The following is a 26,261-nucleotide window of genomic DNA, read 5'->3' on the forward strand; positions in this document are numbered from 1 at the left end:
GCCATCTGTTTCAAAGCCATTGCTCTAATTTAGTATATTCTTACTCACTTCAGAGTAAGTATAGCTTAACAACTTATGCAATGTGGGTCTAAAAATATTCCCCTAACATATAATATATATGTATTATATATATATAATTTGGATGAGGAGAAAGTAAGTTAAACAAGAATGAAATTTCCTTTATGCAATAGAGTTCACATTATTTACTTTGAAATCAGAGGTTTCTTGAGAGATTTTTTTTTTCAGAATTTGCAAGATTGATTCTTGCTATTCTAAAATTTCTTAAGCATGTAAAGCTCCAAAATTACTAACATGCTGTCCAGTCCACTTTTATTATGCCTTCTGGCGGATCTTTATCTATTTCACAATGCATCATTTTAATTTCTCTGCCTAGGCTAAGAAAGTGCTGTATAGGAAGTACTTAGTAGGGTGACTGCCTCGCCTTGAGACAACAAAATAATCTCTTTTTTTAAGATTTTATTTTTAAGTAATCTCTACACCCAATGTGGGGCTTGAACCTACAACCCCGAGATCAATAGTTTCATGTTCCACATACTGAGCCAGCCAGGTGCTCCCCCACTTTTAAACAAATAATCTCTTGATGCAAGACATATGTTTAGTACTCACTACTCATGCACCCAAGAAATTATCTCTCTTACTCTATGTTTTAAATCCACAGTATGCTAGAGTTCCAAAAAAAAATAAGTAAAATATTTGCCTTTCATTAAAATGCCTTCATTTTGAACAATATGTGCTAACTGCAGTTCTGCAAATTAGTTGTAGGTGATACAGGTTCTTCCTGTCATTTTAGTATGTTTGATTTGGATTGAATTTATACTTTTAGTTATGACAGGTAAAAGTGCCACTTAACATAGTGGGGTAAAACTTATGGGACATATTACACCAAAAGGTGATGTCAGATGAAAATATAAATATTTTTTAAAAATCAGAAGAGCTCTGATAAATGCATGGATGGCAGATTTATAATTAGACTGAAGTTATACCACCATTTCCCAGATCCCATCTTAGAGAGATTGCTAGAAAGTTAGTAGATTCATGGGTAGGAGGCAAAGCCAATGCTAATGCAGAAACTGTTGTCATTATCATGAATGGGTCCAGGAGAGTGAACTGGAAGTAGTAATAAGTATTAAACAGGACACCAAAAGGACTGATAATAAGCTATAAGGATAAAGTAAAATGCTTTTTAGCATTTTATGCTAAGTCATTTCTTGAATGTTATAAGCTCTAACGTCTTTTAATGAAAATGCGTTTCAACACAGATATAGCCTCCAGATAGAAATACAAAACCAGTTGAAGGGTCAAAACACCAAGGAAAAGGAAAATTGCTAAAATAAAGGTAAGGTTACAAATATTTTAGGTTAGGCAGAAGGAAACAACAAACGCATTAGATGATTCTTGTGAAACAGACATTCCAGCTCTGAAAAAATTGTTTTAGATGACTTTGGCAAGAAGGGAAATAAAAATAGTTCATGTTAGGATAAATTATATGTTCATTATGCTTACCTTGGCTCAAATTAATAATCCTAATAATAATTCTGTTTCACTGATAATAATCATTAATCTTGATTTAGACCTGCTAGGCAATGTCCTAGACATTTTACATGCTTCATTTCATTTAATTAAAAAGAAAATCTATGGGGAAGGTATTATCAACATTCCCATTTTATAGACTAGGCAACTGAGGCACAGAGGCATTAATGAAATTGCTAGAAAGTGAATGAGATGGCTTTTGCTAAGCATGTTTATCTACATTTAGTAAACTGTGTCAAGGGGCATTGTGTATTGAGATTTAATGGGGGAAAACCCTCCGTTTCTATTCTTTACATTAAAAGAAAATCTAAGTTGTTGAATTTTCTGAAATCAAAATTTGCCGTATTTGGTTTTATTTCTTCACTGTATCGTGAGGTAGTTACACTTTCTTTGTGAAGAAGGCAAGATGAACACATTCCATTCCTCTCATTCTCTCTCTTCCAGCATTTCTTACTCCGCTGTAGTAACGGCCTCAGAAAGCAGGGCAATTTGGGTCAGTTTGTAAAGGAGGCACAAGAAAACGCTAAATCAACGTTATCAATTTTGGTGCAGAGAGCAAAGTGAAGTAGGCCCTTTGCCCTCTTGAATAGTTTAATCTCTAAACTTTTGATCAGAGTATTGGGCTCAATATTCTCTCTCCCCTAATTCTGTATTAATACCCATTCTGGTCAACTTTTCACATGTGGGCTATATAGCATGTCATGGCAAGGAGAATTGTGGACTTAAATTATTTCATCTATAGAGTTTGGACACTCCCTATATACCCTGAGGGTGGTATGAATCGCTTCTAATTTCATGGCAAAGGAAAAGGAACATCCATGTCATTAACTGATGGTATTGGTTTTGAGAGCCAGAAATCCCTACTCTCCACCAACTCATTCAGCACAGCAGCCCATTTGATCCCAGGCACAATGTATTCCTGTGAGTTTCTACTGCCTCTTATAGAAAGTGCTGACTGTGGAGAAACTTGATCAAAACATCAAAGATTACAAGAGAAGCTGCGTTTGTGCCCTTCACAACCATTGATGAAGTACCTTAGCCTCGCCTTCTCTCGATGCCTTGCATATGGTCGTCTGTCTTCCTGACTACTACTTCATATGGCTTATTTGTAAATTCAAGCAAATGTGCTTCTGACTGGCACTGATACATCACTGATGCCAAAATATCAGAGAGGATGAAGCATAAGGACATATTTTTTGATTCACATGGAAAATAGTACAGATTTATGGGGAAGTGATGACAATAGCCATTCCATGATATCTTCATATAATCAGTATCTTTCCATGCCTCCCTTCACCAAATTTTATGACCTCAAAACTTATTTAAAGGAATTACTCTCTTGCTGACCCAAAAGACATGGTGAGTAGGTGTGGGGATGGGGCTGGTTGCCTGAACAACCTAGTTCTGTCTTTTCACGTGCTGAATTTCCAGTTTTCCAATGACCACTTACACAGCTGTGATGCACAGAACGTCTACTGATGTCCCATTGATATTGATGTGATTTCCCCCAGTGCATTGAGAGCAGCACAGCACACAACCATTAGTATCTAAAGGTTATGTATAATGGCTAAGAGAGGAAAATGAAAGAGCAGAAAGGAATTTGCACGGGAAACAGAAGCAGTAAATAAATAGTTTCAGTGTAAGATCTTACTTGGGTTATACAGCAACTGCAAAGGGGGATTGGAAAAAAAACGATGACTCAGACTCAGTAAGAGTGGAGAGTGAAGCAGTTTCATATTTTGAAATGTAATACTTTTTTACTTCAACCGCAGAAAGCCATTTGAAAATCATCTTGTATGTTACAGTTCTTATGTGACATCTTTCACCCACATACCTACTGATAAATTCTTATTCTACCTTCCTGAGGTCGTTAGCAATACAGCACAGATGGGGTAAATTGAGGAAGGGATTCTAACGGGCTTATCCAAAGTCACACAATGTTCAGGTCATGACAGAACTTGGGAAAAAGTTATGGTGTTAGCCATTAACCTCTCATTTTGAACCCATCCAACCCACTGTGCTACACAGCATTTAGCCTGATATTTCTACATCTAAAAAAATCACACAATAAATGATTTCAATGGATATCTCTTACCAATCAACAAAGCTTAGCTGCATACATGGTTGCAGTTGATGACCTGGTAAATGTAATTTACTTTGTAATTTAATAAGAAAAAAATGGTCTGGTGGATTTATTTAGTAGACCAAGGAGTACGTGAGCTGCAGCAAGACCTAGTGCTGAAGAGCATGTGCTCTGGAGTCAGTCCACTCTGGCTTAAAGCTCGGGACCCCCACTTCTCAGGGATGCAACCTCTTAATCTCAAAATGACCCTTATGGGACCTCTTCTCTTTGCTGTGCCTCAATTTACTCATTTCTATACCACAGATAATACTGAGACCTGCCCTTAAGGATTGTTGTGAGAATTAAATGAACTAACAAGTAAAATGCTTTGCATTAGTCATTTTTGTCAACAAAGTTTCCTGATAGGATTGTTATGTGCCAGGCACTGATCGTGGTGCTCGGATACAGCTGTGAACAAAATGGTTAATTCTGAGAAACACTGAGTTTTAATAGTGAATAGTTATAAAGAGAATGATGATAACAACAATAATAATATTTAACATTTATAGTATACTTACTATGTTTTGGGTACTATTCCAAGTTCTTTAGTTATATTAACTCATTTAATTCTCATAACAACTCTATGTTATAGGTACTGTTTTAGACGCATTTAACAGATGAGGAAATGGAGGGCTTTAAAGGTTAAATAATTTGCCCAAGGTACCATGCCTAATAAGGGGCAGAGGTCTGAAAACCCATGTTCATAATGACAGCACTATATTACCTTACTGTCATGTCAAAATCATATTCTATTGTTCACCCTATAAAAAAGGGCAGACTTTCAAATGACTGAAATGTTCTATTTTCACTTATGAAATGAATAAATATATAAACTAAATAAACAAGTCTCAGAGTATATAATACAAGTTTTGATACCGGAGTGGCCATTATAATAAATCTAAATGGAAATAGGCTTAGACACCATCTAAACCTATTAATAAAGAGTTTGCTGTTATCTGGATTTGTTTATACTAGGGGTTAAGTCTTATATCTAAAACATTATCTCTCTACATAGTAACAGTTAATAGAAGATAACCCATAAGATAAGAGTTTGTCTCATAATTGAACAAGAACATTTAAAAGGGCCTCCAATGTATTTAAACTTCTCAAATTACTCCTTGTTTTGAATGATTCATATTAAAACTGTGTTTGTATTACAGTACTTTCTCATCCCCTACCTTCATTCCTTCAGCATTATTTATCATTACAGGCTATTACAAACCAAATAAACATACATGTTGGGTTATCCTAAAATGTTTGAGATAAGAGACACATTTATGATATTGTAGGTAGTGTTATCCACATTTAATAGAAGCATTGTTCAAATGTATTCAGATTGTACGATAAACATATAAAAGATAATTATGAACATCAATATAGGCTATGATCCATACTGTTGACATTATCAGTGACTTCCCTACAAAATAAATCTATTAACTTAGCAGCCCCTGTTCTATGACTCCCATAAAACCAGTTATGGGAAATTTCTTATTGTTCACATTTTGAATAAATCAGAATACACCAAACTTCCTTTATTATTTATAATTATAAGAAAGTCTAAATCTGTTTTAATCTACTTATCAGAATCATATTCATTGTATCCTCATGGGTAATTCTGCTTCAATTATGAAACAGGGTTAAACCTGAAAAGAAGTTACTGGTGCCATACCTGGATAGAATTTTTTTTTCTACCATGATATTCCATTCATTCTAGGAACAGTGCTTCCACAAAGTACATGTTTCTTAAGTTAATTTACATTTTAGACTGCAGAACCACTCAAGCAAGGAAATTAATGTTCAGTCAAAATAAAATGCCATCCAGAAAAATCAATACAATTTGCTATCAAGTGAGGGTGACTTTAATCAGAGTGACTCTAGAACAATATTTTTCTTAAACGTGTTGAAAGAGTGCTTCACAACTGTTTTCTCCTTTACCTCCCCAAACATAGTATCCATATAATTCCACAGCCACTTACCTTGTGAAAATAAGAATACATCTTTTTTTTAAATCCCAGTGTAAAACTGAATTCTTGGGGAGAAATTATGCACTGGATTTTCTGATAGCTTCCAAATAACTACTACTTTAATGAAATTGCTACCTGAAAATCTGGTAGCAGTATTACTGTTTAACTATAATTTAAGAAGCTATTGTAGATTGGTACTTATGACTTCTAGTGAGAAAACCATAACAACCTTTTAATTGAAGGGAAAATGGTTAACTACAGTAATTGCAATCAATAAGACTGTGTTAGTATAAATATTTCTTCTCAAAGAGCATTCCTCACTCTCCTCAGCAGTATTTAAGGGTAGGAAGTGCAAAAAAAAAAAAAAAAACCCAAAAAACCTTCATTAGAAATCCATTTGTTATTTATAATACTAAGCCTTGGTTCAAATTTTAGGTTCCAGAGTTAAGAGAGAATCTCCCCCTCCCCCAACCTCCACCACAAGCAAAACACCACCACATCAAAAACTAATGATGTATTGTATGGTGACTAACATAACATAATAAAATAAAAAAATAGAATAGTTGAAAAGACTTTGATTAAGAAGAAAACAGGCATGGAAAAAAGGGCTTACCAATCACATAGGCTAGCAACAAGGCCAAAGTCACCGTGATTGCAGTGGCGCTCAAGGCCGTGCACTTCCAGTTGCAGCACCTGTAAGGTTTGTTAAAGGTAAAGGCAGGTCTGGAAAAGGTGCTTCGAGGAAGTGGCCTGGGAGGAGGCGAGTACACAGTATTGGACGTCAGCGGGTAGTTCTGACTGGCCGCACTGAAGATAGCAGAGGAACCAGACCCATGTTTAAACAGGAAATGCCTGCAAAAAGGAAATAAACAGTAGAGCTGTAAAAACCAAAGCCAGCACTGGGTGTTATACGCAACTGATGGACTCTTGAATACTACATCTGAAACCAATGATGTACTATATGTTGGCTAATTGAATTTAAATAAAAAAAAAAGCCAATTGTTACAAAAACACAAACTCCACTCATTTCCAACAATCACACTTTGACAAAGCTCAGGAAAACTGGCAGAGTCTCAAAATTTTCATATACCTAAGATTTAATTCCAAATTGCCTTTGGTGGTCTCCTTTTGTTTTCTCATTTAGACCTTTAGGAGGCAGAAAGAGACTCTCTGCTCCCTGACTTGCTGGCTAGTGAATTTCTCAGACTCTCGAGTGCTGACATTCACATTTGATGTTATTCGTTATCCTGCTCCTTTTCATTAAATATGATACTCAAGAGTTGATTCAAGAACAAACAAAAAGTATCATCAGGCATTTTTGAAATCTGAATGGTCTAGAAACCAGTATATTTACTTAGAGATTAGCTTTCACAGACATATTTTCAAGCAATATTCTATTATAAAAATTGTCAAACATACAGCCAAGTTGAAAGGATTTTATGCAAACACACATACTTACCAAGTAGATGCTACAGTTAACATACGACTATATTAACTTTATCACATATTTATCCATCTCTCCATTCCTGTCTTCATCCATCAGTCCATCTTAGTTTTCAAGCGTTTCAAAGTAAATTGCATACATCAGTATACTTCCCTTCCCTTTTAACTTGCATATTATCTAGAGTTCAATATTTTTAAATGTAAAATTTATACATGACGAGTTGAACTCTTAGATTTCACATGTAAGTGTTATCATACTGTATTTGTCTTTCTCTTTCTGACTTATCTCACTTAGCATAATGCCCTCAAGGTCCATCCATGAACCCATAAAAACGGAGAACAGAAAGGTGGTAACCAGGGGCTGCGAGGTCAGAGAATAGGAAAGATGTTTAAGGGTATAAACTTGCAACTAGTAGAGAAGTAAGTCCTGAAGATCTAATGTACAGTACAGTCATTATAGACAACTGTATTGTATTATCATCATCAAGCTCGCTAATAGAGATTTTAATTATTCCCACCACAAAGAAGAAATGATAATTATGTGACATCATAAAGGTGTTAACTAATGCTACAATGGCAATCACGTTGCAATATATAAATGTATCAAATCAACATGCTGTACACTTGAAATTTACATGTTATATGTGTTTCAATAAAAAATTATACATGATGAAATGCACAAATTTTAAGTATATATTTGCTGAGATTTGACAAATGCAATCATCTGTGCAACATAAATCCTTATCAAGATACAGAACATTCCCATCACCCCAGGAAGTTTCCTCCTGCCTTTCTAAGTAAATCCCTACTCTGCTTCCCCCAGGTGACCACTATTTAGCATTTTTTCTACCATGCATTAGTTTTGCCTGTTCTAGCACTTCGTGCTGCTGTCATGTCTGAATTACTATAGGATGATTACTGACTGCTCATGACTACTGCAATATGGATATTTCATAAACAGTACTGATTTATGGACATGGAAGGAGCTACCAAAAACCAATACATTAAAGTATGTTTTGGTGCATATAATTTACACTTACTGAGTGCTATGTGCCATGCATTGTGTTAAACACATAATCTCAGCTAGTCTTTGCTCATATGAGATAGGCTATATTATTATCCTCATTGTGCATTTAAGGAAATGGAGGCCTAAAGAGGTTTAAAAAAACTTGCCTACATCTTCCTAGTACATGAATGACAGAGCCAGAATAGGAATCCAGGTCACTCTGGCTCCAAAATCCTTAATCTTAACCTCTCCCTGTGCTGCCTGGAGCAGTAAAATGCACTGCTAAGTAGAACACATTCTGGTGCTACATTTTAATGTACTACAACATGAACCCCTCCACTAAATAGAAAGCCAAAATCACCTTGTCACATATGACCAAATTTATAAATCGTTAAGACTATTTTAAGTCTGATTTCCAACTTCCACTTTTAAAGAAAAAAAGCCTGGATGTTTAGAGGAAAAAACAACTGTTTAATCTGCCATTTAATGAAAAATCTCCACATTAGAGAATTTTGCATTAGTATCATGAGGGTAAAGGTTATTTAAAGGGCAGGATTGTTGAGAGTAGTACACATTCACAAGCCTTTCTGGAGGGCAACTTGTCATTAGTATCAGAAGACTTTAAATATGCATATTCTTTGCCGAATAATTACGCTTACAGGAATTTATCCTTAGGAAATTATGTGTCTGACAATGTATATAACAAGTCGTTCATTGCAGTGTTACTTGTAATAGCACAAAATAAACACCCAAGTGCTCAATAATAGGTATTTGGTTACGTAAATTATTTTACAAACACATAGTAGAATACTATACAACCATTACAAATTGTACTATAAAAGAAGATCTATTCACTAGGAAGTGTTTAAAGATATCACCAAGTGAAGAAAGGTAGGCTTCAAAACAGTATGGGCAATAGGATACAATTTTTTTTAAAGATTTCATTTATTTATTTGAAAGAGAGAGAGCACACGCACAGACAGAAAGGGAGAAGCAGACTCCCCACTGAGCAGAGAGCCCGATGCAGGACTCGATCCCAGGACCCTGGGATCGTGACCTGAGCCAAAGGCAGATGCTTAACCGACTGAACCACCCAGGTGCCCCAAGATACAATTTTTAAAATAAAAAAATACATATGCTCATGTAAAAATAGTAACTTGTGTTACCTTTGGGTATTTTTTTGAAGTTTTCTGCCTTGAGCTTGTATTACCTTTGTAACAAGTATCAAAAAGAAGGGAGGTGGGATGAATGGAAAAAATGCACTGTTTAACACCAACCATATGCAGAGTTGGTTCTGTTTATGTGAACATGATTTATTGAGCACCTATAAAGTCTAGGCACCAGGCACTTTATGTGCAATATTTTGATGCTCATACATCTGTGAGGTTTAAACTATTATTCTAATCTTACAGATGATGAAACAGAAACCAAAAGAGGTTTTTAGCAGGAATAAAGTGGTGATAATAGTAGTTATAATAATGATAAGTGCTCACTTGTGCTGGGCATTGTTCTAAGTAATTAATAAACTATTATATCATTTAATCTTCACAACAACCCCATTAAAATAAATATCTCCATTTACAGATGAGAAAACCAATGCACAGAGAGGTCAAGTTGTCTGTGGTCCCCACAGCTAGTAACTGGTGGAGCTGAGTTTCAAACACAAGCAGGCTGGCTCCAGAGCCATTGCTCTAAACCACAACATTACAGTGCACTCTGCTAGGATGAGGCAGGTCGTGGATACATTAAAATATGAATGCAGACCTGCTAGGGCACAGAAGAAGCACGTGGGTAATACTGAACTGAGCCACATTTACCCTGTTTCCCTTGGGAAAAATGACAAACATGAAAACGATGGCTAAAGAATCACAGAGTTGGAAGAAGAGATCTCAGTAATCATCTAATAGCCCAACACCCTGATTTTGCAGTTAGGGAAACTGAGGCCCAGAAAATGAAATGGACTACCTAAAAGTAACATAGGTACTTAATGGTATAAATGAACTTAGAATCAGGGACTTCCAAAAGAATGTATTTCCTCTGCCCTAGGCGACCTGCCAACCAGTCTTCACCGAACTACCACCAGGTTCTAAGCTCCTGGGTTAACTGATCCCCGCTAAACAAATATAATCCCTTCAAACAGTACTACATAATACTTGCCTATTCTTCCGAATGTCACATGTTCTTATAGTAAGTTTTAAAGACCATCTTAACTATTTTGGATGAATGGGGAAGCATTACAATGAAGCTACTCTTCAGTTGTTAAGAAGGTAAGGGAGTTATTGCTGCTTCTAAAAGTACCTAACGTATCCTCAGAATGGAGAAAGAGTATATAGCAGAAATAAGGATAAATATACCAAAAAAGTGACTTGCAGCATTATGCTTCTTCCATTTAATTGTACTTGCTATTTATTTATTTATTTATTTATTTATTTATTTATTTGAGAGAGAGAGAGAGAGATAGTGAGAGAACACAAGCAGGGGGGAGAGGGAGAAGCAGGCTCTCCACTGAGCAGGGAGCCTGACGTGGGGCTTGATCCCAGGATCCTGGTATCATGATCTGAGCCAAAGGCAGACGCTTAACCGACTAAGCCACCCAGGTACTTCCTCTTTAGTCCCTGAAACGGTCTCTTCCATTTATAAGGGGGTGAATTTCTTCTTTACCATCTGGTTAGCGCTCCCAGCCTATGTTTCCCCCGCTAGCTATCTAATTTACTAGTGAGCAAGACATATAGCGCTTTACGGACAGCAGAGTGGAGCAGCCTCCCCATTTCCTTACCACCACCTGGCGGTTACTCTGGACGTGACAAAATGTCACTTAGGTATAACCAGTCCTGCACAGGGACACCCTGGTATGTTCCTGTGGGATAAAAGGGAAACCCAGCAGTATGGGGTGCTTTTTGCCCAGTGATTGGGGATAAAATCTTTGATCCTTTGCATATTTATGAAGGAGAACAATCGGATTTTCGAGACAATGTAAGTGGCCCCATATGTTGGATATTGATTTGGTTTGGTATATCATTAAGGGGGAGAAGAAAGACAAAGAAAGACAGAGAATTGTTGGCTATTATGATGGCAATTACAAGCAATAATCAATATCCCTGAGCACTGTAATTTCATCGTGATATACACTAAAGGATTTCCAAATGCAGTTTCATAAGTAAAATATTACAGCATAATGAATAAATTCAGCAGTCGCAGCAGAACAACATTTAAACTAATTCATATTTGAGTGGAATCCAAATCACAGTCCTCAGTGAGGGTAGATAATAAAATGAGTTCATATACTAAGGTTCTTGTTTTCTTATTAACAAGCTGAGATTAAGATTCTATGCTCAAGTGATCTATACTTTGATGTGGATCATGAAAAACAGCACTGCAAATGCTATGTATTGTCAAAGGCTTTACAGTCCATTGTTGGAAAGTGAAACTACTGCCTAAATGTGTTTTCATAGTTCCTGAAAAAAGTAGGAGCATAAAGACAAATGCACAGTACTAGACTTCAGCTATGTGCTCATAAAATCAGATCATCTGTCTAAGCACATTGCTTTTCCCTGGGGACCTGAGGATATACTAAAATGTTGCTATCAATTTCATACAATTGGGTTTTTTGCACAGAGCAAATGATAAAAATGCAGTTCAAGAGTTTATGTGTAAGTAGTACTCTCCTTTGCATCTGTTTTAATATTCAAGTTCAAATTTAAAAAGGAAAAGCAAGATATTGCCAAAAGGAAATGGGCATATAAGGAAATTGAAAAAAAAATATCTTCAAGACTGATGAGACCCAGTGGTGGTAAGTGGGAATATAATAAATGCTCCTGTAAGGATTTTAAAATCATCTATAAAAAAGGGGAAAATGTACTCTCTCTTTTCAAACCCCTCACGCTACATAATTCTGAGGGTATCTGTTAGCACTAAATAATGTGATTTAATGTGGCACTTAAAATTCTATAGGAAATAGACAGAAATCTACAGCTTTCTAACAACAGATGCATAAATAACCGATGAAGTTTTTCTTTTACATCTTCTAAACATGATTATGAGATGAATATCTAAACCTGTATTCCCTTAGCTATAAGCATTTGACTCATTTTTATAACCAGAAGAAGGAATTCAACTTATTTCCAGTTCATAGCTGAGGGTGATTTAAGAAAATAAAATAAAACAGAAGACTGCAATGAAAAAGCCTTGAGTCAAGTTATTATGGTCAAATCACATTCAGATAGAATTGTGGCATTTAGACATTTATTCATTTAAAAAAATTATTAAATGCATTTTTATTGTGATAAAAAAACTACAAAATATAAAACTTACCATCCTATTTATTTTTATTTTGTATTTCAAATGGGCTCCACCCCCACCGTGGGGCTTGAACACATGACCTTGAGATCAAGAGTTGCATGCTCTACCGACTGAGCCAACAAGATGCCCCCATCCTATTTTTAAGGGTACAGTTCAGTAGCATTTATTCACACTGCTGTGAAACAGATCTCCAGAAATTTTTATCTTGCAAATATGAAACTCTATACCCATTAAACAATTTCCTTTTTCCCCTTCCCTCAGCCCCTGGGAACCACCACTTTGCTTTCTCTTTTTATGAATTGGACTAGTTGAAATACTTCATATATGTGGAATCATACAGTATTTGTTTTTTGTAGTTTATTTCGCTTAGCATAATGTCCTGAAGGTACCTCATGTGTAGCAAAGGACAGGATATCCTTCCTTTTCAAGGCTGAATAATATTCTATTACATGTATATACCACATTTTCTTTACTCGTTCATCTATCCATGCACATTTGGCCTGCTTCCACTTCTTGCTATTATGAATAATGCTGCTATGAACATGGGTGTGCAAACATGTCCTTAGATCCTTTTTCAATTCTTTTGAGTATATGCCCAAAAGTGGGATTGTTGGATCATACAACACCTCTATTTGTAATTTTTTGAGGGATCTCCATATCATTTTCCATAGCGGTTGCACCATTTTACAATCCCACTAATAGTGCACAGGGGCTCTATTTTCTCTACATCTTTGCTAACACATGTTACTTTCTATTTTTTTTTTTTTGATGGTAGCCATCCTAATGGGTGTGAAGTGACATCTCATTGTGGTTTTGGTTTGCATTCCTCTGATGACTGGTGATGCTAAGTATCTTTTCATAGGCTTGTTGCATATTTTTGTATCATCGTTGGAGAAATGTCCATTCATAGGTATTTGTTCTTATGCCTCCAAAAACATGAGAAAAATTTTAAAACATGCCATGCTGGGTCAGCCCCATTTTCTTCTCTGACAAGAACACCTAGTGTTACTTTGCAGAAAAGTGTGGCTACTAGTCAAGATTATCAACCTCAACATCTCTAGTTTGTCTTTTGTAGCCCATTCCTGATGCTCCTTTTTAGGATAAATACTCCCCCAAAGAGTATTTATCCAAACTCTTCTTGAACCTCAATGGAATTACCAGCTTGGACAACCTCCTGGGGTAACAAATTGTATTTCTCTCCTAACAGTTACATAAGGGAGGATTTAATTTTATTTGCTCAAAGATTCTTTCTTCCAAATTTTAAGCCACCCCTGCCCATATATCCCCTCCAAACATTACATACTAAGTGTTTATAAAAAAAAATCTATACCCTCTCCATGTTGTTTATAATTTTTAAGATTTTTTTTCTTTTTAAAGAGTTTCAGGATACCTATCTAAGCCTTCATTTTTCTAGGTTTAAGCATTAGTTCTACAGTTTATCCTTGAATGGCAATGCTTTATGGTCTGGACTGATACTGTAATTTTGCAAGTGGGGTAGTTAGTAGCTAACAGGAGAGTTGTTGTTGTTGTTGTTGTTGTTTTTTAATCTTTTTGTGGCTATTATTCCCACTCGTCTTTTAATCAGAATATCCATCCTGCCTGTATTGTATATTCCTTAAGAGCAGGGACTAAGTCCTAATTTCTATGTACCTTGTCTCATACTTCAAAGGTACTCAATGAATATAATGACGCTTTTGCTTCTTCTAAAAGGGTCTTGATTCACTGTGCAAAATGAATGAGGCTTGGGAACCCTAAAATAAGTTTCACTTGTGAGCAAATATCTCCTGGTTTATTGAATGTAAAGGGACAACTATAAGCTTTCATTTTGTTTTCACATAATCTAAAAGGAACAAATCAAAGAAATAGTTGATTCATATTTCATCTCTTTTTGTAAGACATTTAGGTAGTGAAAGAATTATTGTTAATAAAAAATACTAATAATTAAAAATAATTGCTGCTAATAATAATGGCAACAGCAACGACCATACACTAAACCACATCTATGTGTTAGGCACTCCGCTAAAATACTTTGTGCTTCTTTCTCACTGAATCCTCACAATAACCCTATAAAGGAAGGTGATATTATGCATATTTTACAGCTTAGGAGGCTGAGAATCAGCTATTAAAGTTAAATAAATTTCCCAAGGTCACGCTGGTAAGTGACAGAGGTGGGAATCTACTTCAGTTTTGTTGATTACTAGATGTAAGTTACATGAGAGTAGGAATGTCTGTCTTATTTACTGCTGTATCCTCTACATCTAGAATGGTGCCTAACAAACAGTAGGTGCTCAATAAATATTTTTAAATTCGTGCATGAACAATAAAACCCATTTACTTAATCACTGTGCACATATTAACTCATGGCATCACTGATATCACTCATAATGTTAATCACTCATAATGTTAATCACTAATGTAACAAAATCTTAATTCACATGATCATTTGGCATTTTCTTCTCAAAGTGAATATATATAAGTTTAGTATTCCACTGAAGATGTTTTTATGGAAATATTTGTTTCAAGTCTTAAAATTACAGAAATGACAAAATGATATCAGGAGGGTACACAGTGAGCTAATTGTCATGTCTCCCTTTTTAGAATATCTTTTATGTAATAGTGTATTGGACTTTCCTATATAAATTAAACATTTCCGTAACAGGATATTTAGAGGTAAGTTGGAGCTAGGTGTTCTGACATAGATATATAAAGGCTGGAGAAAGAAAATATTACATATTCTGTTTGATCAAGTTGCTTTAGTAGACCCCAAAATAAATTAAAATAAATAATCATCCTCTACTTTATAATAATGCCCTTTCAAGACACACTCTCATTCTCATTTTCCAAGTTAGATCCATGCTCTGTAGATGTAACTTTAATTTAAAAAAATTTTATTAAAAAACCCTATACCAGTTGAGGGGTAAATATCAAATTAATATTCTCTATTAATGTAAATGTTCCTGTATGAAAAGGCTCAGGCCAATATATAAAAATTATTTACTCAGATAAGTAAGCTTACCAATTTTTTATTTTCTTTATACTTAATAGTAATTTAGTTCCTAAGGTATGCTGTGAAAGCTGTAATCTCTCTTCAAACTCGAAAAAACTTAAAAAGCTATTGGTGGGTGAGATTTTCAATCTTCTTATGATTGTATACATCATTTCCATGAAGGAATAGTGGAATGTCACCCCAGAGTTTTCAGTAGTTCATCTCCCAACAGGGACCATTTTAAATGGGAATATACATGTGACCAAGGCAGAATTTATGGGTACATGTTTTAAATTAAACCAGACTCCAAATTTCCTAGGATTTTAAAAAAAAATTCTTGATTTTGGAAAAAATTTAAATTATATTTCTCTTTACAAAAACTCCAAGTCTATTCCCAATTTTACTTATCAGAGCAACCTGCTGGTTTTATAGAATTCGTTTCACTGGTTACTTGGCTTATTTATTTATTTTTCTTTTTAGAGAAGTCGGTAGTGGGCAGAGTATTCTACGCCTTGATTACTTTTTTATTCATCTTCATTTTCTATAGATACGCATTTTCCTCATTTATTTTATGAGCCAGTCGACATAGCATACGTTTCTGTATGACTTGTTTTAATTGAATTGTAATCTATTAGCAAGGACACCTGATTTTAAAGAAAGAGTATTTCAAAGGAGTACAATAAAGAGAGAACATAAGCATTTCCCACTAAGCTCTTCAGGTTGAAAATACAGATTATCATTCTAATGCACATTTTGAAGAGTGTTTGGTGATCAACATTTGCCTTACATTAGCTTTCAATGGTTTGTAAGTCTTACTCATACATGTACATTGAAGGCAAAAATGCTTTATAATGCCATAAAGTAAGAAATGCCACTCAAATCAGTCATCTAATGTATCCAGTCTAACATTTTTCTGAGGGACAGACTGACAAAAGGCAAGGCTGTCTTGTGAAATATCAACCTCAAAATCAAAGAAGTGGCCTGAGGCAGAAGCTGTCTGTTCCTCACCAGCATCCATGTTCTCCTTATTTCCTGGGCACACGGACTACATTTCCCAGTAACAATTTCCATTAGGTGTGGTCATGTCAGTTCTGGCTCATGCGAAGTGTGAGCAAAGGTGATGTCTGATACTTCCAGTCTTTTCACCTAGAACTTTCCCACCCAAGGATCCTCAGTCTCCTTACTCATCCACTGACAGACTAGACTCAAATATGGAAGGAGCCTAGTACATTCATTCCATGGAATATTATGATGTCATATTAAGAATTTTCAACCACATAAGCATATTAGGCTGATCATTGTCTCTCAGCAGAGCCTGGACAGAACACACTTATCCATGACTGTCCCAATCCCACTCCACATTGCTTGCAGCCAGAGTTAACTGCAACAGAATTGTATAGCCAACCTTGGAGACAATCGTATTCTCTCCCTCTCCCTCTCCCTCTCTCAGAAATCTGGACACAGAATCCCAGTCATCTAAGGAAGTCAAGACGCAAGGTCATGTTGAGCCAGAGCTGGAGTTACAACATGACAGGGGAACAGATAAACAAATCCCATCTAAAATGAAGCCTGAGAAGAGAGAATATGTGCAGAAAGAAACAGTAATGAGACATCATGTGGCTCCAGAAAGCAAAAGAACAATGAAGAGAGTTCCACCTCTCTTTAGGCATGGCTGGACTCATTGTCCTTTTGTTTCCCTGGGAGATTATCCTGTATCATTTTTAAAAACCTCCTCTTTACTTGATTTAGTTTTAAAGCATTTCTGTTTCCATTAACCAAATAATTTCTAAGGCAATGAACAATTTTCCATGTCTCATGAGGGAAAAAAAACAGAAATCATATATACAGCACAAGCACAGCTGGGTGCTGTGCCCTCCCACACAAAAACAAAAACAACTCCAACTCTAAATTCCTACTCTACAGAGATCTGATCTAGAAGAAAGCATGGAAATCTTATTTATTTATTTATTTATTTATTTATTTATTTATTTATTATTCTTATGTTAATCCCCATACATTACACCCTTAGTTTTAGATGAAGTGTTCCATGATTCATTGTTTGTGCATAACACCCAGTGCTCCATGCACAATGTGCCCTCCTCAATACCCACCACCAGGCTAACCCATCCTCGCACCCCCCTCCCCTCTAGAACCCTCAGTTTGTTTTTCAGAGTCCATCGTCTCTCATGGTTCATCTACCCCTCCGATTTCCCCCGCTTCATTCTTCCCCTCCCACTACCTTCTTCTTCTTCTTTTTTTTTTTTCTTAACATAGAAAGCATGGAAATCTTAACAGTAACTATCTTTGGGTAGTGGAATTTGTAGTTACTTTTCTTTTTTGTGTTTTTCCTATTTTGGGAATGAAGGTGTACTACTTTATAAGGTCCTGCATTATCTGGTCTCCACAGGCCTCCCCACCTCACTACTGCCATTGTCTCCAATACCCCCTAAGCTCTGGCCCTCCTCTCATGTGTGGTTTCCCAAATGTGCCATTTTCTTTCAGGCTCCTGTGGCTCTGTAAGCTTTTCAGCACAGAACAATATCAGAAGAGCTACGAAATGCCCAAGAGTAGTGTAGATCTAAAGTAAACTCAGGAGAGAGAGAACAAAGAGTGAACAAAGGGAGAATGAAGAGTGCAGAAGAAAAAGGAATAGAACAAGAAAGGAAATTTGATAAATAGATGATAGATAGATAGATAGATAGATAGATAGATAGATAGATAGATATGGCTATATATGCTAGGGTAGAGGATCATTTGTTAGTGGCTTTGGAGGTCACCTGGGGCTCCCTTGTCTAGATCTGATCCAAATAGTTGGCGGTGATATGCTGCTTTTTCCCCAGCTTTTTGCATTCCCAGGAAACAGACCAATTTAGTATATATACAAACTGATACACATTCAATGTATCAAAAATACATTCCTCTTGCTTAAGACTTTCACATAGAAATGCAGGATATGACAAGTTAATTGGAGATAAAATTATATAAGGAGTTACCGCTATATGAAAAGGAAACCAATTGATGGGGGTGGGGAGATCTTAGAGCTAAATGGATTTAAGTTTAGCGGTTGTTTTAGTCCATTAGAGCTGCTATAACAAAATACCATCAATTTCAGTTGGTTTATAAACAACAGAAATATATTTCTTACAGTTCTGGAAGCTGGAAGTCCAAGATCAGGGTGCCAGCATGGTAGGATTCTGGTAAAGGGCCTTTTCTGGGTTACAGACTGTTCCCCAGTCTGCTGTGGGCATCAGGTGGGCGGGAGGGGCTAGGGAGCAATCAGAGGTCTCTTTCATGAGGGCACTAACCCCATTCATGAGGGCTCTACCCTCAGGACCCAATCACCTCCCAGAGGCCCCACCTAATACCATCATCTTGGTTTTCAATATACGCATTTTAGGGAGATCCAAACATTCAACTTATAGCAGTGGTTTCCAACACAAATTATACTATAAACCCGAGAATTATCTAAACCCACGAACAAAGCCTTCGGAAGAAAGGAATATGAAGAGGGAAGATGGGAAGGGAACAAAAGAAACTGCTAGAGTCTTGAGTAAAGTGAGCAGGAAGGAAACAAAAGATTTTGCCTCTCCATTAGTCTGAAATGGCGTTTCTCAAATGGGAATGAATTGGCCCACAAGGGACATTTGGCATTGTCTGGGGACATGTTTGGTTGTCACGATAGGGGGAGGGTGCTCCTGGCATCTAGTGGGTAAGAGGCTAGGGATGCTGCTAAACATTCTATTATGCATGGGACAGCTCCCACAACAAAGAATCATACAGCCTGAAATGCCACAGTGAGGTTGAGAAATGGTCTAAAACTATTCTTCTGATTGGAGCATGCAGTTTTGAAGTATTCAGCATCCCTATGGGAGGGAATCTGTCATTCTTTATAAGACTCTCAGAAAAAAGATTTTCTACCAGTCACTCATGATCATATCGTCCTCCCAAGCTCACAGCTGTTCCTCCCTTGAGGCTATGTGCACTTGGGATTGGTCTATTATCCAAACAAATACCCTGAACCTTGGGGCCAGAGAGCACATACAACTCACTCATAATTATCTCCAACTTTTACTCCTGCTGACCAAACAAGGAAATCTTTGTAAGATATGGAAAATAGAAAACATTTTCTACTTTCAATTTTTAAAATTGCTGTTCAAATTGTACCTCTCAAGAACTGTCACAAGGCATAAATCCAAACCCTGAAATATTGATTAAAACATGCAGAATATACAATAATCATAGCGATTGAAACAACATTAACCCCCCTCAGGTTAGGTCACCTAAGAAACAGTCAAATTTAGCTTTGTACCATGCTCTAAAGCTCAGAAAATATAATTCCACTTGAACACAGGAGAATCTGTGGAAAACAGGCCTTCCTTCCAGGGAAATATTCTTTCCCTTGTTCCCTGCAGCGTGGATTCAAGAGTGCAAAGAAGAAAGCCATTGGTTTGCTTTAATTATTCAGGGACAGCACAAGGAGATAAACAAGGTCAGGTCAACTTCAAGAGTATAATGATTTCACTCCTCTGACCTCTAAATACACATCTCTATTTGGCAAATATAATATTGAATCTAAACTTATTTTCTCTCTGCATCATTGTCAGTACTCAGAAAAAAATATCATCATGGATTCACAGGATGGAGTATAGAAATGGCTGTTTGGAACTTAAACCCAATCCAGGTTGTGTTTTTATCTTTGAATAAGAAACATAAAATAAAGTTATATTTATTTCTTAATTAGACAGATAATGACAACTTGAAAGAAAATACTGAAAAATCGGGGGCTTCACAATATGACCCAAGGCAAGGTAGACTTCTTTATAAGGTGTTACATCCTGAATCCTGTCTCTATAAAGGGTTTTGTTCTTAAATTCATGTATTTAATAAACTTTTATTGAGCACCTATGTGTATCGAGTAAAACATGTTCACAGACTAAGTCTTGTACTGGCCTATGATTGGTTTCCTAACTATGTTTGTCTGCCATTACCATTACCCCCTGACAGACAGGGATGTGCAGTGTCTTCCTCATTTCCTCTTGGCTACTGGAATTTTTGAAGGAATCATGACTGCTTAACTTCAATTTATCTGACTTGTTAGGGGACCTCACCTAGAATCTGTAATCTTGCAATTCATTAGAATCCAACTAACTGGAAAGCTAACCTGAGCAGGATTCTTTCAGTGGAAGAGCAAATGACAAGAAGGCAAGCTACGGAAAAACAGAGAAAGTAAAGGCCGAAAGGACATCAAATACCATTTAGCTTTATTCCCTCACCTGACTGTTGTGCAAAATGAGGTTGGAGAGGAAGAAAGAGACATTATCAAGTTCACACAACTATTTAGTAGCAGAATTGGACTTGGGCTCAAGATTTTCAATTCGAAATCCAGCGCTTTTTTAACTACTCACGAGGGGCCAACCAAAATTCACAAAGGATATCGTGGGACCATGAGACATTTTGTTCACTCTACAATATTTTCTACATCCAAAGTGCTGTACAATAAAAAATCATGTTCAGAATGACAACTCCAACTTAATGTAAGATTTTCAATTATAATAGATTAAATTATGATCATTTGGATTAAAATGGAAAGTAGATTCATATTTAAGAATGATTTTCAACAAGAATGGCAATTTTTTAAAAGTTCTATTTAACCTTAAGCTATCTACCAAATCCAATTAACTAGAACCCCCAGTTTTCTGGGCATTTAGGCTCATCAAGATTTTAATATGAATAGAATAAAATGTAGATTACATCTCCAGGTGGGGATATTTAGCTGAACTATAAATATTCACTGAAAGACAAAAAGGGGTAACTTGGGGTTCTTTACATTCCAGAGACAAACTGTTAGAGTGCAAAGAATACTGGCTTGGCTGCATGGAAACTTGAATTCTAGTCCCAACTCTTGCTCTAAACTGCCACATGGACACATTAGTAAAATTTCCCACGACTTAGTTTCCTTATTTTTAAATTGGGCATTCTTTCTGTTATGCCTGCCTTCCCAGGGTTGTTTAGAGTTTAAAATGAAACAACCAGCGAAAGGGCTCTGAACAACAGAAACTTATACCTACACACATACATAAGCACATATGACCACATTTGCACACAGACATACACACACATATATACAATACATATTGTCTAAAATCTGAGTCTTTTGAAGATAGCAAATAAGAAAAAGCATTTAGTTGCAAGTGCATCTACTAAAAAGCAACCAGTCATGTTACCATAAAATACTATTCAGTATAGTAAATGACAAAATGTGGAAGAATAAGACTGTTATAGATTTTAAAGAAGAACAGTTATTTTAGTCGAAAGGTAGGGGAAATAGCAGATTGTGAATATTTTCTTCCAGAAGAAAGTCAATTTACTTGGGAGGGTAATATTATGCCACACAAGGAAAAAATCAATGATATCTGTGTTTTTATGTTATACTTGATATTTTGATAGTTGAATTGGAAATAATCATAAGTTAGCTTTTATAATGTCAATGAAAGCCCTGTGTGTACATATATCACTATTAAGTATCTTCATCAGCAACAGGGGACTGCCTAGTGTTTCATGTATGCCAGATGGAGACAGGAAGTCTGAATTCTAATCTTGGGTTGGCCAATCTTAGCTGCTTGCCCTTGGAAATAAGACTTATATTTGAGCCAACTTTAAATAAGGGTGCAAGGATATAATGCCATGTTCTAGTATAAGAATAGGAAAAGCAAACTTCTTACCGCTAAGGGATTTATGATTCCCCAGAGGTGGTGGCATCATCAGCTGTATGCCCTTGTTGAAACCTGGCAACCTGGGAAGCTTGTAGCACTGTGCGGGGTCATGAGGTGGTCTTCAGCATTACGTGCCCTTTCCTGCAAGTTTCCGTATTTGTTACCAGTAAGGAATCTTGATCTCCAGCTTGGTCTGTTGGTTTCTTTCTGTCAACTACGCTGCTCTCCTAGTAACTACTGTCTACATCCACACTGAATGGAATCCCCCCTCTGTTTTTTCCTCCTTCCAATTTATATGAAAGTTTTGTTCTAATTCAGCTTCCTCTCAATCTACTATTTTATTTCAGAATAGTTTACCTTCCACTTCCATTTTCTTACCACTTACCAATTCTTCCAACCCACTTCAGTCTAGCTTAAATCTCATCACTCTACTGAAATTGACTGCTTCAAAGTCAACAAGTCTGTAGTTGACAGAATGAATAGTTTCTTCTCATCCATATTCTAGTTGACTCCTCTGAAGCATTTGAAAACCGTGATGATGATCTTGAAATTTTTCTGTTGTGTCTTCTCTCTCATGATTACTCCTCAGTCACCTATGCTGGCTTGTTTTCCTTCATGAACTCCTAAGATGTAAGTGTTCTGATGGTTTGGTTTATGGTCTTCTTCTTGCACTAAACTCTGTCTAGGTTTTTCAGTACTTCCTCCATCATTCATGGAAATTCAATTATTATGTCTACCTATGAAACTCTCCATTATTCATGTCAATCATGAGCTCTGGAATCAGACAGACACAGGAGTGAACTAGCTCCGTTACATACTAACTGCTGCCCTTGCAACGTATTGTTCAACTTCTCTAAGCCTCAGTTTTAAAAAAATATAAGTTAAGAATAAATGTGATAATGGCTTGATGCAATGTTCAGCATGTAGCAAGCATTTGGTAGGTGATAGGAGAAAAACTTTCTCTTTCTTTCTCTCCTGGGACCCAGATCCTTATTTTCAACTATTTATTGGATATTGAGCATTTCCAATACGGATGTCCCACATGGATGTTTCAATATTTCCCAAACAAAACTCATTGTCTGCTTCTACCAAATACTATTTCTGATTTCAGAAATCTACTCCATCTGTAATTCCCTGCTCAGTTACTCTGTCTGTCCATATACCTTACAAAAATTTTGTTAAACAATATGAGCTAAGCATTGAGGAATCAAAGCAAAAAAAGAAGACATAGTCTTTCACTCAAGTTGCAACAGAGAATAAAGACAAGTAAATAAAATATTTGGAGAGTGCAAATATACAATGGAATAAGGTCTTCATAGACATATGCACAGAATGCTAGCCCACAGATAAGGGAAAATTCTATGAAAGGTGCTGTGGGGAAGTGAAGGCAGGTAAAGAAAGGCTTCTAAGAGGTATCTTTGACTCCTCTCCTCCCTCTCCCATACTACATCTATAGACCCCTAGTCCTGCAATATTATTAGCCTCAATATAATTAAATTTGAGGATAAAGGCTGGCCCCCCCACTAAAATGTAAGCTCCATAAAGGCAGAGATTTTGTCTGTTTTGTTCTCTGTTGTAGCCCCAGCAACTAGGACACTGGCTGATCCATGGTGGGCACTCAACAAATATTTGTCAAAATTTGCAAAAACCTATTTATGCTAGAATTAATTTATCATAGTATTTATATTGAACTGTTTTTCATTTAAAATATTCACATTATACACATTCTTATATTCTCAGATATCACACCAAAAAAGATTAACAGGATGGAGAAGCAGATGTTACTGTTTATTTGCTTATCTGTTTGCCAAAGGGGGCAAATTTTTTTGAGTTTTCTTGTTCTTTAAATGGAATAGTCAGTACCACACTTTCACAACTCTTACAGACATTTCAAAGACCTCAAGACTTAACCTGATCTTATCTTTTGCTTTTAAAGCTACAAACATTTTTATGTTGTGGAATTAATAAAGAACCAGCTGGATTCTCCCAAAGGGAGATGTTTAGTAGAATGTCTTTGATACACACACACGTGCGCACGCACACACACACACACAAACACACACCTCTGTAGAATATAAGGAGAATAACTGGAAAATCATTCTTTGCTACTTCAAATATATTTCATACTTCTAGTAAAATAGACAAGTGTCTATTAACTTGACATGGCAATGAAAATATTTATTACGATTAACTGGATAAGTAACTTTGTAGTCAATGAAGTTAAGAACTAGTTTCTCTCTTGATCAAAACCAGATATTTCTATTTTAAATATACAACCCAGGGTAGGTAAATATATATGATGGATGGGAGGCAAAAAGTTTGGTACAGAGATTCCTCTAAAATTTAATTTTGGGGGTACCTGGGTGGCTCAGCTGGTTGGGTGTCTGCCTTTGGCTCAGGTCATGATCCTAGGGTCCTGGGATCAAGCCCTGTATCAGGCTCCCTGCTCAGTGGGGAGATTGCTTTTCCCTCTCCCTCTGCCTCTTTCTCTCTCAAATAAATAAATAAAATCTTTAAAAAAATAAAATTTAATTTTGGTTTGCTACACTCACATATTTCACCAATCAACTCATTTTTTAAAATTCCCCCAAAACATCTGTTTAGATTCACATTTGAATTGCTAAAAAAAAAATCTTCTCCATATTAACACCAGATTTCATCTCACCTATGGTGAAATTTCCTTTCCTTATAAAATGAAACACATTATGTTTGCCTATGGCTTATACTTTGAAAGTGAAACTAAAAATAGTCAAATCAAAACCACCAAAGTGATTAGAGACTGTATCACGATAATCTCCAAAATACTGCTCTTCACTGCCTAAGCACAATAGACTATTGTAGATCTATTTTTACTCTCAATATGTAAAATATATTTTTAAGGCTCCAGAATTCTTCTTCATGTAAATTCAACATATTCCACATCCATCATTTGGTGTAGGCTGAAAAGCTTGGTTGATTCCTGCTCATCTGTAGTAAACAGGATTTACAGGGCATAGATTACTTCTACGAAGTCTTTTCCTGTCTTAAAAAGAATCTTTAAATCTGTGGCTGAAGATAGATTTTGCTAACCCCATTGCTGTTAAAGGATTAAAGCATGAGATATTGTTGGATCTAAGCACTGAATATGTACATTCTGAGCTTTTTTTTTCTCTAGTCATTATTGAAAGAAAAAAATTATGTCTCCAAATCTATTTTTCCATTGCAAATGTACTAAAGAAAAAATCCTACTTATAAATGTTAGGTGTATTTTAGCAGTACTATGTAACAAAGAAATATAACTACCACTGGAGAATTTACACTTATGGGTTAATATTTAAAGAGTATTATTCCATAGAGACTTAAATCACTGCCATCACTACTAATGAGTATTTATTTCTTCTTATTTCCCCAAGATAGACACCAGCTCTAGAAGTCTGGTCACGAACATGGGTCATATAGATTTCATTTCTCTTTCCATTCTTTGCCAACATCTCCTCCATCAATGGCCCTGGCTCTTCTTTTGTCAAAATAACCCTGTTGACTCTCACACTGGCCTAAAGTCAGCAAGGGCAGTTAGCCTCATCCCAAGCTACAGCCATCTGTCAGAATATGCTAAAAGTCAATGAAAATACTTGCTACCCCCTCTTCTGGCCAGGCATGACTCCCCCACACAATTCCGATTTGTCTTTGTGAGTTGAAGCAGTTATGTTAATATCAAATCCAAGTCCTCAATAGTATTAAATATCACAGCAAAATCTTTGAGTAGGACTCATTATGGTGAATAGATCATGGTTAATGTCCATCATCATTTCTGAGAGCTGGTTCAAGTTAAGGTCTAGAGCCAATACTTGGCCAAAAATTCCCCATGAGTAAGAGTATCAAGTAAACTTTGAGTTAGGAGTTTGAATTGAGGGACAGCGAAGAGAGTAAATAAGGGAAACAATTTTCCAAAAATGACCATAATTCCACTTCAAAGTAAATCTGGATGAAGAGGTCAAGAAGCTAAGAGAACTGTCCCAGTTTTCTCTGGGGAATGGGTTATGTTTGAGTTCCTGACAGAAATGAGTACTACTCCATTTAGCCTTGTGTTAAAGGCAGAGCAATCTACTCACATACAGAATGTGTGGACAGAATAGAGAGAGCAATACAGAAAGGAAAGTGGTTAAGTCGGGATTCTGAGAAGCTAGAATGGAACAAA

At 36.2% G+C, this 26,261-nt stretch overlaps 1 protein-coding gene across 1 annotated transcript in view; it reads right to left on the reverse strand.

The window, feature by feature from the left end:
• The window catches only part of TENM1 (teneurin transmembrane protein 1), a 785,358-nt gene that overhangs the window by 297,831 nt on the left and 461,266 nt on the right, over positions 1-26,261 (reverse strand). The window contains exon 7 of the mRNA XM_035008354.1: positions 6,251-6,489. Coding sequence (XP_034864245.1) covers positions 6,251-6,489 — 239 coding nt within the window. The remainder of the gene's footprint in view (positions 1-6,250; positions 6,490-26,261) is intronic.

This window comes from Mirounga leonina, unplaced genomic scaffold, assembly GCF_011800145.1.
Source record: "Mirounga leonina isolate KUSES-001 unplaced genomic scaffold, KU_Mleo_1.0 Mir_101664, whole genome shotgun sequence".
NCBI lineage: Eukaryota > Metazoa > Chordata > Mammalia > Carnivora > Phocidae > Mirounga > Mirounga leonina.